General features: G+C 45.0%; 1 protein-coding gene across 4 annotated transcripts in view; it reads right to left on the reverse strand.

Moving 5' to 3' along the window:
• The window catches only part of LOC147463511 (uncharacterized), a 68,599-nt gene extending 58,333 nt beyond the window's left edge, over nt 1-10,266 (reverse strand). For 2 of the 4 annotated variants that reach the window (XM_086489435.1, XM_086489429.1), the window contains exons 1-4: nt 9,289-10,264; nt 8,860-9,039; nt 8,462-8,592; nt 8,217-8,384 (exon numbers count right to left, since the gene is read on the reverse strand). In XM_086489435.1, coding sequence (XP_086345561.1) covers nt 8,217-8,384; nt 8,462-8,592; nt 8,860-9,039; nt 9,289-10,264 — 1,455 coding nt within the window. Of the gene's footprint in view, nt 1-8,216; nt 8,385-8,461; nt 8,593-8,859; nt 9,040-9,288 lie in introns of all 4 variants that reach the window. The other 2 variants (XM_086489451.1, XM_086489443.1) reach the window with 2 other exon arrangements.
• Between the last annotated feature and the right edge of the window lie 4,094 nt (nt 10,267-14,360).

Consider the following 14,360-nt stretch of genomic DNA (forward strand, 5'->3'; position numbering starts at 1 on the left):
TGGCTAAAAATATCTCAACCGGTGCGTCAGTTGACTTGGCAACAGAGCAATAAAATGTTCCCCTTGTCATTCCAAAGCTAATGACGCGAACACTTTTTCTGGTCCAAAATAGCAGTTCCCTAAATTTTAGGAGATGCTTCCATGGCACTCACACGGGTCGTCTGACCATCAATCACCACTGGAACCACATCGAAGAATGCAATGTCAGCCAGCTATCAGGTGATTTACACTCGTAGCCCCACCGTGGCTAACCTTAATCCATTTGTCCACCTTTAGTGCTCACTGGCCGTCCGGCCTAGACTCTCACTGTCCGCCTCACACCATGCAACTCGGGCATTGGCATTTCCAGAGGGGTGCCTTAAAACAAGTCAAATAAAATTTCCCCCAAAAAAAAAAATCAACAAGTAAAGTTAATTGCCACAGACTCGTGACATCTACAACCACACCTGCTCTCTACATGCATCCCTACGCTCTGACTGCGGCTCAGCTAAGGGCAACTCTCGGTAAAAGTCAGTAGCTACTACCCGTATGTCCTCAGGCTCTGTGGAAACCGTCCCAACTTGTTTCCTCAACTAGCAAACACTGGAATGCGCATGGCGAGGACCCACCATCTCAAAAAACTCTCCAGTGACTCTGTTGCCCACCTCGATCCACAGAGATCATGCAAAGACTACCTAGGTGCCGCTCCTGCATCCTCTGTAAGGAGGCAATGCTCCGATGTAGTCACTTCTCCTCTCAGACTGCAGCCAGTCATGTTGTCGACTCCTTGAGAAAGAAATAACTAAGCCCCAAGGCCATTGGCCACTCTAGCAGCAACGTCCCCTGTGTATCCAGACCCTCACTCCATAGCGTAACAATCTGCTCTCTAAGCTATATATCTAGCTTGCTGCATCTGGTCCTCCATCCAAGGACTACCTAGGTGCCCCTCTTGCATCCTCTATAAGGAGGCAATGCCCCAATGTAGTTGCTTCTCCTCTTGAGCCGCAACCAGTCGTGTTGTCAACTCCTGGAGAAAGAAGCGACTAAGCCTCGAGGCCATTGGCCACTCTAACAGCAACGGCCCCCTGTATCCAGACTCTCAATCCACAACATAACAATCTGCTCTCTGAGCTATATATCTAGCAAAATCCTCTCAAGGATGCGTAACATAACACTGCCACGCCTCTACCTGTCGGCCATAGTAAGGATCACTTGCGCGTGATTTGAGAAATTAGTCCCTTCCATAATGTATTTTTGGCATATTGAACCACCCAAGTCACATAAGTGATCACTAGCATCGAAGTGATCTATCTTGGATAGATTCACTCCACCTTTTGTGCCATCAGATCGGGAAAAAAAGAGGCTATCTAAGGGCCGTGCAAAGCAAGAATGTTGCCATATATCCGAGATCCTCAAAGTCATATATAGCCGTTCCCAAGCAACAAACTCAGTCCCCCTTAAAGTAGCATGACTGCCCCGAATCCTGTCTAAGTGGTCCTCGAGTATGCTGAAATCCCCACCAATGCACTACTACTCTGCATGAGGTAGGGACCCCACCAAATGTGACAAAAACTCAGCCCATGCATTCGCATGGTTGGACGCATAAATATTCAGAAAACCCACAAGGGAGCCATGTATCTGCATAGTGACCCACTGGGCCCTGCTTGGCACACTGATGTCTTTGCCCACAATGGTCTGTTGCTGATGATGTCGACGACGATGAGGACGACGACGAGACGAGCTGAAATCTGAAAACGCTAATGGCTGAAATCTGCAAATCTTGTATCTGCTGAATTTTGACTCTATGTCGGTGACAATGTCAATGGCGACGATGCAACGACGACACGCTGAAAACGCAGATGCTGAAATCTGCATTTCCCAGGCTGAATCTGCAAGCTACGCGGGATTTGACCGTGCGGCGAGGATCTGCTGCGGGAAGGTGAGATCTGCGAGGTTCGGGGGTCCTACTGCGATGTCTGACTGCTGAAAACTGAAAATGTTGGTGCTACTATGGATCTTGTCGCAATGGAACTGCAAAACGTAAGGGGCTGATCTGCAATTCAAAAACGCAAGCCTGCTGCTAGCAAAAACACTGGTTTGCTTGCTTTTAAAAATGCTGATTTTGTTGGCTTGAATCGCTGGTCTTGCTTGCTGAAAACGCTGAGGTTTAGGGTTGAAAACGCCAGAGCTTCAAGGCTGAAAACGCTGAGGTTTAGGGCTGAAAACGCCAGGGCTTCAAGGGGGTTCTTTGGGGGTGGTTCTTGCTTGAGAGAGAGAGAGAGAGAGAGAGATGCCTGTTGCAAGCGACTTGCCTGTGCACTTCTTCCTCTTCTGCCAGATTTCACTAGCGCTAGGTTTTCTTTTATATTGCCTTGGCTCATTTGCCCTAACCAATTCCCAACAAAAGTCACTTTAAAATAATAAGTGAAAAATGGCTAAAATAGGGAAAATAGGTTTAATGCACTGGAAAATGCTCCTGATGGATTCTCATGGTAATGTTGATGATCGTGTTGTGTGCAACCAAAGGATATGCATCTATCTCAAGTGTCTGGACATGCACGGTCTACGAACAGACTTACAAAAGTGCCAAAACACTTCCTAATCTAATTAAACTGAACCCATGTCATAAAGTAGCTTGTCCACGTACACATAGGGTTAGATGTGCACGTGACATCCCCTCCTTTTCAAAGTAAGGTACTGGTACCGAACTGTATGGCATCAAGGGAGATCGCCAACAAGGTCTAGAATCCTGGAAAGGACTCTTCATCGGCCCACTATGATGCGTGGGTCCTGCGATACTTGAACTTCATAAAGATCTGCAACACTTGCTTCTTTGGCCTCGCCAAAAGCGACACAAAGTCATTTGTGGCTCCTTCAATCATAGTAACAGGGAATGGCCATTTTCAGGTCCCCGTTCCCCGTTCCCATCCCAATTTCCCGTTCCGAATCCCCGTTCCATGTTTCAAACGTGAGTACCCAAAACAAGGAATGGCATTTCATGCATGTTGCCGTTCCCCGTTCCAAATTCCCGTTCCTGGTAACTATGCCTTCAATGCTTCAACTTCGTCTAGAGTCATGCGTCTACCTTCTTCAAGAATCTCAAAGGATGAAAATTCCTGAAACTGCTTCCAACACAAAACCATGAACATACCCATGCCATGTAAAGTGATTGGAAAAATTCTAGTCTGCTTGAAAAATTGTGCATGCAATGTAGATGAACATAGTGACGGAGTGCCAAACCGTTCATCAAACACACGCAAACAATGGGGTCGAATCTTGACTTTTAGATCCAAATCAATCAACTGTGGCAAATCACAATGGGAATGCCGATGCTTGATGCTCAATCTTTCTTGTGCTCTTTCGGAAACTGTGTCATGCCAAGGAAGAGACATGGAATGTGAATTCCTTGGGTGCAAACATTTCATCTTTTCATGAGTAATCCGCATACATCCGTGCTCATTCATGAGTGAATCGTGTTCATCGTACAATATGTCATGCTTGTGAAAAGGGATCGCATAAAGACGGTGACTAAAATACAGGAAAGCATCACGAATGAAACACTCGAACAATGCATGCTAACTAATCATCCGTACACATAATCCTTCCTGTGGGGGTTCTTTGGACCTCGACTCGAGAGCCAAGATCGGTTCTTCGTGATCTATCGAATCTGCAATGAGGTTAGCTTCACTGGACAAGCCCTTCTTTCTTGGGTTTCCTGTCACTCTTCAAAAACATGATTGGGAATCGACACGCCCAAGAGGTCTTGGGTTAAGTGCGATCGCAACAAGCAAAAAAAAATCATGTGCTTCTTGTGGTTCTTTCCTTGAGTGATACAGAACACTGCCAAAGCTCTGATACCAATGTAAGGTGCAACAGAAGTGAATGTTGAACTTTGCTCAAGATGAGTGCTCCGAACTGTGCTCAAGGTTCCTTTTACTTACGGAAGGGAGACCCTTCCGTTCCTTTAGTGAGAGAGTGCAATGGACACAAACAAAGTGGTAAACATTGTGAATGAAAGTGCTAAGACTGAGAGATAGAGAGAGAAGAATACGACACCAAAATGTTGTCAAACCCTCCTACGAAGGCCCCACTCTCTATGGCAAGAGCGGTCTACTATTGATTGCACAAATCTCTACAATGCTTTGGACTTGCCGACGATGTCGACGACGATGAGACGGGCTGAAATTTGAAAACGCTAATGGTTGAAATCTGCAAATCTTGTATCTACTCAATTCTGACCCTATGTCGGTGACGATGTCGATGGTGACGTTGCGACGATGACGCGCTGAAAACGCAGATGCTGAAATCTGCGTTTTCCGGGCTGAATCGGCAACCTACGCGGGATCTGACCGTGTGGCGAGGATTTGCTACCGGAAGGTGAGATCTGCGAGGTTCGAGGGTCCTACTGCGATGTCTAACTGCTGAAAACTGAAAACGCTGGTGCTACTGTGGATCCTGTCGCAATGGAACTGCAAAACGCTAGGGGCTGATATGCAATTCAAAAACGTTGACCTGCTGCTAGCAAAAACGCTGGTTTGCTTGCTTTTAAAAACGCTGATTTTGCTGGCTTGAATCGCTGGTCTTGCTTGCTGAAAACGCTGAGGTTTAGGGCTGAAAACGCTAGAGCTTCAAGGCTGAAAACGCTGAGGTTTAGGGCTGAAAACGACAGGGCTTCAAGGGGGTTCTTTGGGGGTGGTTCTTGCTTGAGAGAGAGAGAGAGAGAGAGAGAGAGAGAGAGATGCATGTTGCAAGCCTCTTCTGCCAGATTTCACTTAGCGCTAGGTTTTCTTTTATATTGCCTTGGCTTATTTGCCCTACCCAGTTCCCAACAAAAGTCACTTAAAAATAATAAGTGAAAAATGGCTAAAATAGGGAAAATAGGTTTAATGCACTGAAAATGCTCCTGATGGATTTTGATGGTAATGCCGATGATCATGCTGTATGCAACCAGAGGATATGCATCTACTCTAAGTGTCTGGACATGCACGGTCTGCGAACAGACTCACAAAAGTGCCAGAACACTTCCTAATCTAACTGAACTGAACCCATGTCATGAAGTAGCTTGTCCACGTACACATGGGGTTAGATGTGCAGGTTACATGCGCAATAGTCATACATACACCTCCTTGAATGCCATCAAGCCCATATGCAGCTGACCGAAAGGTCTCATAGCAACCACGCAAGATCTGTCCACAACGTCTATCACAAACTAGTGACGTGGTAGGCCCCCGAAACAAACACACAGACTGAAGGGACCCCGTGACGTGGCAGATTGTACGAACCCCCGCAAATTCCACTAACCGTTAACGTGGTAGATCTTTGCAAAATGCGTTGGGCTGCAGATGTGGCAGTGTGTACAGAATTCCGCAAATCACGCTGGCTGATTTTGGCAGCTTTTGAGTTGAGAAGCTTTTGGGGGAAACAGTTGCTTCGATTTTGAGAAGCTTTTGAGTTTCAAAAGCTTTTGAGTTAAAACTTTTGGGGCTCTGCTTTTGGGCATCCCTTGTAACAATAAATTAGTCTTTTGGGCCTCATTACTCAAAGCATCTAAACGCAGAGTCTGAGTGTGAGTTCCTAGGGACTCGCTTGTACTTTGTACACAGATTAATATAAAAAGAAATATCGAAAGGGGCGCCAGTCTTTGGGGCCAATACCTCTTGGCACTGAACTACGCCGGGCCGTGTCGACTTTATTGTGAATTGTGAATAAGTTTGAAGCGAATCTCTGCTGTGTCGCGGTGAATCTTGACTTAGGGTGTCCAAGTTTGTTACAGCGTCTAATACAGCTCACACAAATGATGCTCCTGGAGCGTAAGCATATCAATCGCTCCACCCACAAGCCTTCTTTGGAGCTACTGTCTGAGTCAACCTCTCTGACGTAGAAACTGGGGTCCACCTATCCCCTGCACACACCATGAGACTATCCTCATGGGATCAGTGAGAGAAAGCCGATGCTGCCATCGCAGCGAATCTTACAATCTTTGAGGCAAGCTTGGATGGGGAGTAATCCGCATCCAAGCGACCTCGAGAAAGCCGTGCCTGGAGACTCTATCCGACCCGTACCCAAGCAGGGCGTGCAGTCCTTAGAGCTACATCCTCTGTCCAAGAGTCATGAACATATACATAGCAGGGTGCACTCTTAAGTGTCTACAAAAAAAGTGTTCCGCAATGTGTCTATATCCTGTTGTATTTGGTGGTGTCACAAAGAACTTGGCCAACAGCCACACAGTCTGTATCAAGTTTGTCACCCCCAAGTCTCTCTGGTGATGAGAGAACTAGAATGCTTGAAAATGGAGGCGGTCCACCACTATATGCATAGTCCACTCAATCTGATCCCTGCCACACAACCAGAAGGAGAAACCGACCGATGTGTCCAAGGCCTCTGCCCCTCTGGCTGCTAGAAACAATGCATGGACTCTTAAGGCAAGCCGCCTCAAGGTAAGGAGAAGAGTCGCTGAGAAAACATGTAAAGTCATAGTCGAAGAAGTCCCAACAACGACGGATGTCAAAACTTGTCAATCCACGAGGGACTGCCGCAAAAGGCGACACCTGCACCAACAGGGGTGTCCGTAGGTAGGGCTACTCCTCTCGCACCTAGCGGCTCATGGCAAATGCATTGCCAAGAGACCTCCGAAGAGTGACCTAACCCTTGTGTTGGCGGCAGGGTATGGAACGGAACAGACAACCGAGCGGGGGGACTAGCCGGAGGGATGGGAGAGGCAGAGTGGGCGGGCAAAGGAGGTGAAGGTGGAGGTGGAGAAGTGGGGACGGTAGGTGGAGAGGGAGAGGGAGGGGCTATCAATGGCGAAGCTGAGGTGGAGGGGGTATCAGCCAGCTCATCTTGGTGTAGAGGGTCAAAACGGTTCCCTATGGGAACATTCTGCTGCTCGCCTTGTGCAAGTCGACCGCCGGGGGAGCCATACTGGAGTTTCTATCCCTAGTGACAACCACCACCAACCTGCTATCAGCTCTCCTCTGCCTAGGCACCTACCCGCCTGTGCTCCCTGCGTCCCTGCCTGCTGAGCTTCGCCAGCCTTAGTAGGCTAGGTTTGTGTCGTGGGTCCAGACCTCCTCCGTGGACGGGCCTTCGCAAGATGGCCCATTTGTCTACAAATGAAGCACTAATTGGGAGTCCCCGAATGCTCCATGCTCTAACGGAGCCAACCACCACTTACATGAGATAGTAGAACAACCTTTGGGAAGGTGTAGGTGTCTCGAACTAGAACACATACAATAGGTATGCCTACTGCCCTGGCAGTAACGGAAGTTGTCGTGCACAGTGTCGCCCAACACGGTCCTAATTTCGTAACCTATCTTGGAGAGTAGTGGGAGGTACTCTCTCCTCGGGCTAGGGAAGCAGACCAAAATGGACAGGTCTACCTCCTCGACAAGAACATCGGTAGCCAGATCGAAGCCATGATACCGCTGTCGAAAATCAGCTCCGACTGCTCGGATGGCCAGGGGGCTCATCGCAATGACCTTGGACGCCATCTCGGAAGTCTCAAACTCGATCTCGTAGTAGCCACGCCCGAGAAGCTGAACGTCGATGATCTTTCCCACCTCTACTAAAAGGCAGGCACGGAGGAGGTTGCGCACCTCTCCTCTACTAGGTCAGGTGCAGATTATCTTGCAAATAACAAAGGTGGCCTGAAGGCGCTCCACCTCTACTTCTAAGCTCTTTTGCTCTATCAGCGAAAGAGCAAGAACAAATGGTGGGTACCACAGTGTCAGGCGAGGGGGCTTCAATCAAGTCGCAAAGCAGATCTCCCATCTGTGTCTGCTGCTGTGACAGTGTACGAGGACGGAATGAGTGTGAAGGAGGTGGGTCGGAAGCGAAGAAATGCACACCAACTCCTCCAAAGTAGAGGAAGAGAGAGCAGCGCACGGGGGGGGGGGGGGGCCGGGGGGCGCGTGCAATACGAGGCAGCGAGCTCGCTCTATGACGTATGCTGTCCTATACACTTAGTTTACAACCACCTATCTTACGTTTGCCTTGGGCAAGTTCAAGCTCGCCAATTCCCTGATACTTATGACACGTAATGATCTAGACAAACCATGAACATGTCACGAATTAATAATGAGCTGACCCCAAAAGAGTCATAGGTTCAGCACCTCAAACTGCTTGTTCCTACAATTTCAACAAGGACAATACACATGGATAGTGAAGTTGACATTAATCATGACCACCAAAGTAGATCAGAGCATGTGCAGAAGGCATTTGAAATTCACAATATTGACCTGCTTGCCAAGAAGCTTCTCAGCAAGGGACGCCAAACTCCAGCTCTTAGCACAAGCTGCACTGGCCAACTTCAAATTCGCCAGGCCACTAAGATCCTTGACCCCCTTAACCTTGACATTGTAATCTGTAAAAAGCCTGGCTGCATCCCCATATGCACCCACTCCAACCTGAAACAGGAGCACGTATTAAAATAATGTCTTCATACATGTCCAATGTGAGAGAATATCTACTGTTGCAAATTGACCTTAGCAACCGACGGATCTTCGAGGATAGTTCTCAAGGGAGGAGGAATTCCAGTGTATATGATATGAAAAACATTGCATTGGTCAGCATTTATGCATAGCTGCAAGACAGCTACTTTCCGCGGTTGAGCTCCTGTTTCACAGAAGTTAAAATCTAAATAAAGCAAAGGTAAATGATGTAATAAGCTGAACTTCCTTAAAATAGTCATCTTCTCAATTAAAAGATTAACAAAAGCTTAAAAATCTTCATAATGGTGACATTTTGCAATCAACTTCACACACAGCCTCAAGAGTAGGATTGTCAAGGTCCATATAAATTGAAACTTAAAGCTTGAATCGTGCCCTCCTTGACCAGGGGTTTGAAATGAACTAAAAAAACCCTTTTAAAATGCTTGCATACCTCGTTTGAAAACAACTTTCCACTCTGCATCAAATCCAAGAGGAACCAACTTGCCAACAGCTTTCTTGGCCTCCAACAGCCTCAAAAGCTCGTAGGCAGCCCTTTCTGCATCTGGGCTTGTGACACTGTGAATAATCCGACCCTTAAACTGTAAATATGGAAGTTTCTGTTTCGGCACCACTGCAACAGATTATGCTAAGATTATTCATACAACAAGTCATGACCAAAGAAGTCCACCAGCACTTGCAAATGACTTGAAAGGGAACGTGTGCAATACATACATCATACTTTAATCCAAGTGCACCCAGATACAAAAGGTCATGACCAAAGAAGTCCACTAACACTTGCAAATGACTTGAAAGGGGACATGTGCAACACACTTTAATCAGAGAGCAGATACATGCTTTCAAATTGATACATTTGAAGTACCTATACGAGCTGGAGGTTCAAATCCCCAAGCAAGCCTACTGTTGTCAATACATACGTCTCCGAGGATATCAGCAGGTTGAGCCTCCTCATCGACAAAACTAATGGTTTGGATGGTCTTTGTACGCCCTAAAGGCCTTACGCTTTTATGTTTACGACTGCTTGCATACAACTGCCATGAGGGGAGACGGCGAGAACAGCGTGGTTTTGAGTGGGTTTCTTCAACTGAAAAGTTGATGGCTTTATCTGCCTCATAGACATGTCCTGCATTAGATGAGTAAGTAGCCCTGGATAATTCGTCCAAATTATCTGAATGGAGGGTTGCTCCGTTCGCAGCTCCATCACATCTGTCTCCATGAGCATTGCCCCTGAAACCTCCCTGGTAAGCCCTGCCACCCTCTTCTGCTGCATCCCCTTCATTGTCTGATCTACTTAAGAGCCCACAAGGAGGCTCACCTTCAGAATGCTTGTGGAGTATATCGCAATCATTGCGAGCATACCCATTTTCAAGATACTCTGCACACCTCTCCCACCCTTCTGTTGCTGCGTGCAGCAAATCACAAGAGGTCTGCCAATAGTCTGCTACTCCATTTGAGGTTCTCAATTCCGAACAAGGGCGATTTGCGAGCTTAATGGGTGCTGAAACTGTGCTTTCGCAGGGGGGGTCAGAGCCCGTGTCTCCACGAGAAGTGTACGATGAGCTTGCCGAGGGGAAGGGTATGGAAAACTTGAACTTCTTGCAAGACGAGGACGAGCGCTCTGCAGCTGCAATGGCTACATCCAAAGCATCGAATTCATCGGCATCAATAAGCTGAAATGGGACATGGGAAGAGTCCATCCACCTTGCAAAAGCGGGCAATGCGCAAATGCAAGTGACCTGACACGCCAGGGTGGCGGGAGTCGGGACGTTGGCAGCTCGTTCCACAACGGAACGGGAATCCGCCGTTCGTGGGTGCATCTGCGCCCTTACTTGACACATGAGAAATATTAGAGGTAAATTGCCTGTATTAGAAGGTTTAGGTTTTCTCACCCTCAAATTTCAAATTTAGAGGTAAATCTCAAAATTTGTAGGTGGGATTACACTAAACCTGGGTTTCTTTTCAAGCATTGGCCTTCTACTTGAAAACCATCTATATTATACAGCTCGTCAAAAGGGCGCTTTGTGAATCAATGATCCTAAGTATTTGCATTCTCCCCATGCTCGATATTGTGAACCCTCTCTTTGCTTATAAGATTGCCAATCAATCATTGTATGCATTGCACTTGGCAACAATACTAATTCTCTCTCAGTTTCTCTCTTTTTGAGTGTTTTTTTAGTGATGGGATATGTATCAATTGGTGAGAGTAATTAGGTTTTTTAATTCAGCTAACTTCAAGTCAATTTGTTGTATTTCTGTTGCATGCATTGCAAAATTAAAATCTCCATATCAATTACCCAAGTGTGTGTTACAATAGCCCTCCGCTCAAGGTTCCAACAAAGCCCTTACTCACTTAATTTGACCAAAAGTAGCCTCAATAATTTCATTTATGTGTGTGTGTGTATTTGTGTGTGCACGAGCAAGGAGCCGCCACCTAAATAAAAACAAGGCTCCTTCAACCCCTTTTGGCCTCTAGTGGACCATCCAACAGGGTTTAATGGGCAAAGTTGAAGTCTTTGACTTAACCAAATTAAGTGGTGAGGGCAAGCCCGACGTAAAGAGCCAGCTGCCTACTCACACCAACTTCTAGCGGCTCATCCTTGGCTTTGTCCATCTCAACCGGACCCAAAAGGAAAACAATCCATTATCAAAGGTTACACTTATTTATCAAACGCTGTCAAAAAACTTTAGTTCACATGCACATCACTATGCTTCTATTTATAACAACCAAATCTTAGCATGGATTGTTTCCACATACCTTGCTGTGTATGTCAATTGGGCAGCACACATAGCATTTTTGAGAGCTTTGTATGCAAACACTGTTAGATTTGGAGCATTTATGATCATCACAACACAATGTGGATGAGAGGCATTTGTTGAGCATTTGAGAACACATTTGTGCCAAATATAAGAGGATTAGACATTGCCACCTTAAGGCTGATAAGACCTTCCTCAAAGGCGATTATGATTTGTACACATGATATGTATGCTATGCTTATCAAGGCATCCATCACTTATGATAAGCCTCATATGACTAGGACAACAAAAACAATGACAAGAAAACAAGAAAAGGCAACTAAACAACACGAAGATAAAGCAAACATTGAAGAACAATCAATCACCTATAACAAACAACAAAAAGACCTATTCTAGCAAGAGCAAAAAATGATGATAGTTTGAAGACCTATGTGAAGGAGAAATTTCTTCAATCTACAACCAAAAATAAACCCTTATACATGTGAAGCGCTCTTTTATGACCAACCCTCTATGTGCAAGGGAGGAGCACATCCCTCATATCTACTTGTGTGTAGGGCAAGATTGTGAGTCCCTTCATCTACTCATGTTCAAGTAGATGCTTGTAATTAGGTATCTACATCCTTTATGTTAGGGGAGGAGTGTGGGCCTCACCCTCTGTGTGTTTTGGGGGGAGGATTGTGTGAGCACTAGATGCAACAAAACCCACAAGGGGAGTATTGTTGGGATGCGGGAATTGTTGTATCTTGTGTGTGAACCCCCTCTCCATGTCATGTACCTATGTGGAAGCTATGTAGACATAACCCGTGTGATATGTGTAATGTGAAATGTGTTGTGGAAAGCCTAGTCAACAATAAGAGGTGGAATGCTTAGAATGTGCCACCTTATGTGATGTGCAGTTTGTGACACCTATCATACTCTCTCTAGCTCAATAGGCATGTAATTAGAAGTAGTCTTAACACAAATTTCATGGTATCACAAAAGTAGTTCACAAAAATACAAGGTCCCATTGTGTCGCATAAGAGATTTCACTAAAAGTTGGGAGCATAGCTAAATTTTGGCATTGATAGGCGTTATCTCCCTTTGGAGTAGTTGAGGCATGGATAACATCAATATGTTACCTTCGTTATTACTTTTCATTTATGTGTGTAGCTACTTCATCCCTCATCAATACATGAAGAGGGCACCAAAATTAGAACTACTGTACCTTACGTAAGAATTTGTGCTTCTTGTATATCCCAGGCTTTTCAAATTCAAACATGCTTGCAAGGTTATGCTTTTTAGTTTATCCCATAGGTAAGAGTTGTGCTTCTTGTATATCCCATGCTTTTGAAAATCAAACACACTTGCAAGGTTATCCTTTATAGTTTATCCCATATAGTTTATCCCATATAGTTGAGGCATGGATAACATTAATATACAACCTTCATTATTACTTTGCATTTATGTGTCTAGCTACTTCATCCCACATCAATAAATGAAGAGGGAACCAAAATTAGAACTAATTTACCTTACGTAAGAGTTGTGCTTCTTGTACATCCCATTCTTTTCAAAATCAAACATGCTTGCAAGGTTATGCTTTATAGTTTATCTTATACTTAGTATTCTTCTTTCTTGTCGCTAGTATATTGATTTCTTGAAGTCAGAGCTTTGCTATTCAAAAAAATTGAGGCAACGCCATTGTAATCGACAAAATGGGTCAAGAGGAAAGACTACATGATGAACATTGTCACTGTAGGGAACATGAATTTGAATAAGTCATTCAAGATACACTTGATGTGATTGGTTGTACTCCAGCTAGTTCTCCAAATAAGAAAATCAACAAATTTAAAGCAAAAGGATTAGGCACATGGTTTAACGTTGAGGTTTGCAACAAAGAAGGCACATATGGATTGTGATCTAGCTTGTAAATTTTCTTTTTGTGGATCTGATGATGTAAGGACATGGGTCCTATGGGCAAGGCCACCGACACGACCGGACAGTGTGTACGCTAGGGGAGGCTACAAGATAGCACGGTTGGGTGGAGACTAGCACACGCATTACCACCGCCCTTTCACTAGTATCCGAGCTATTTTTGGGAAAGGGGAAAAGTGGGTTGCATGTGCAATGAATTCTAATGATAAACAAAGTGTTAACAAATCTAACGAGAAAAGTGCCCTCAACTTTAATTCTATAGAGTAACGTGCAACTGTTGTAAAACAAACATTACAGGAATTACAAGATTCTCCATTGGAATTGGAGTTGATCTCTTGAGACAGCTAATTCCAGTGTTGAAGGATTTCAGCTACTTAGAGTAGGAAGAGTTCAGACAACAGACTAGACAGAAATTAGTGACTAGACTGAAATATGAATACTGAAATGAGAATCAGACTTAAAGACTGGAATAAAGTTCAGATTCAGATTCAGAAGACTATTGAGAAGTCAGTATCACAGAATATATATATATATATATATATATAGATATATATATATATATATATATATATATCATTATTGAGATTACAGTGAATATGATTAGAGAGAGAGAAAGTGTAGCCGATAATACTGCCACTGATGCTCAAGTGCAATTATAGCTCCAAGCGCTAGTACAAGTGATAACAATTGCCCCCCCGATATCAAAGTAATGGGCCCTATTTATATGCTTCGGGTTTATCGTAGTAATTACTCTAGTAATTACTAAGTGATCCACTGCCCATCTTCTAAGAACACGTTCCCACATGGTGACGCGCCAGCCGTCTACATCCTTCCCTTCTTTCTTGAATTTTGGCAAGATTCTAAAATTTTTGAAAAATCCATTGTCTGGTTCTGATGTGGAACTGAAAAATCCATCGTCTGGTTCTGATGTTGACAATCCATCTTCTGGTGGATTGTCAGAGTCTGACATTGAGAAGATGGTGAAGGATGCAAAGCTCTAGAAAAGAGCACTATCTTTTCGAGAGGCAGCTGAAAAGTCCAAGATGGAGTTGTCATCTCTCCCTGCCTGCTGAGAAGAAAAGTCGCCCCTGAATTCTGAGATAGAACTACCCAGTATCCTTCCATTGGACCGTCTTCCTTTTGCCCTTGCTCTTTGACCGTGTTGGTGCCTGAGAAGTCCCAGCATCAACATTCTCCTTCTGAATCAGTCGGTAAATGGCCTCCTGCTCAAGCTGATCCCTCCGGTCTGTTGTCATCTCTACCTCATAA

Source organism: Adiantum capillus-veneris, chromosome 2, assembly GCF_014529385.1.
Source record: "Adiantum capillus-veneris isolate H3 chromosome 2, ASM1452938v2, whole genome shotgun sequence".
Classification (NCBI taxonomy): Eukaryota; Viridiplantae; Streptophyta; class Polypodiopsida; order Polypodiales; family Pteridaceae; genus Adiantum; species Adiantum capillus-veneris.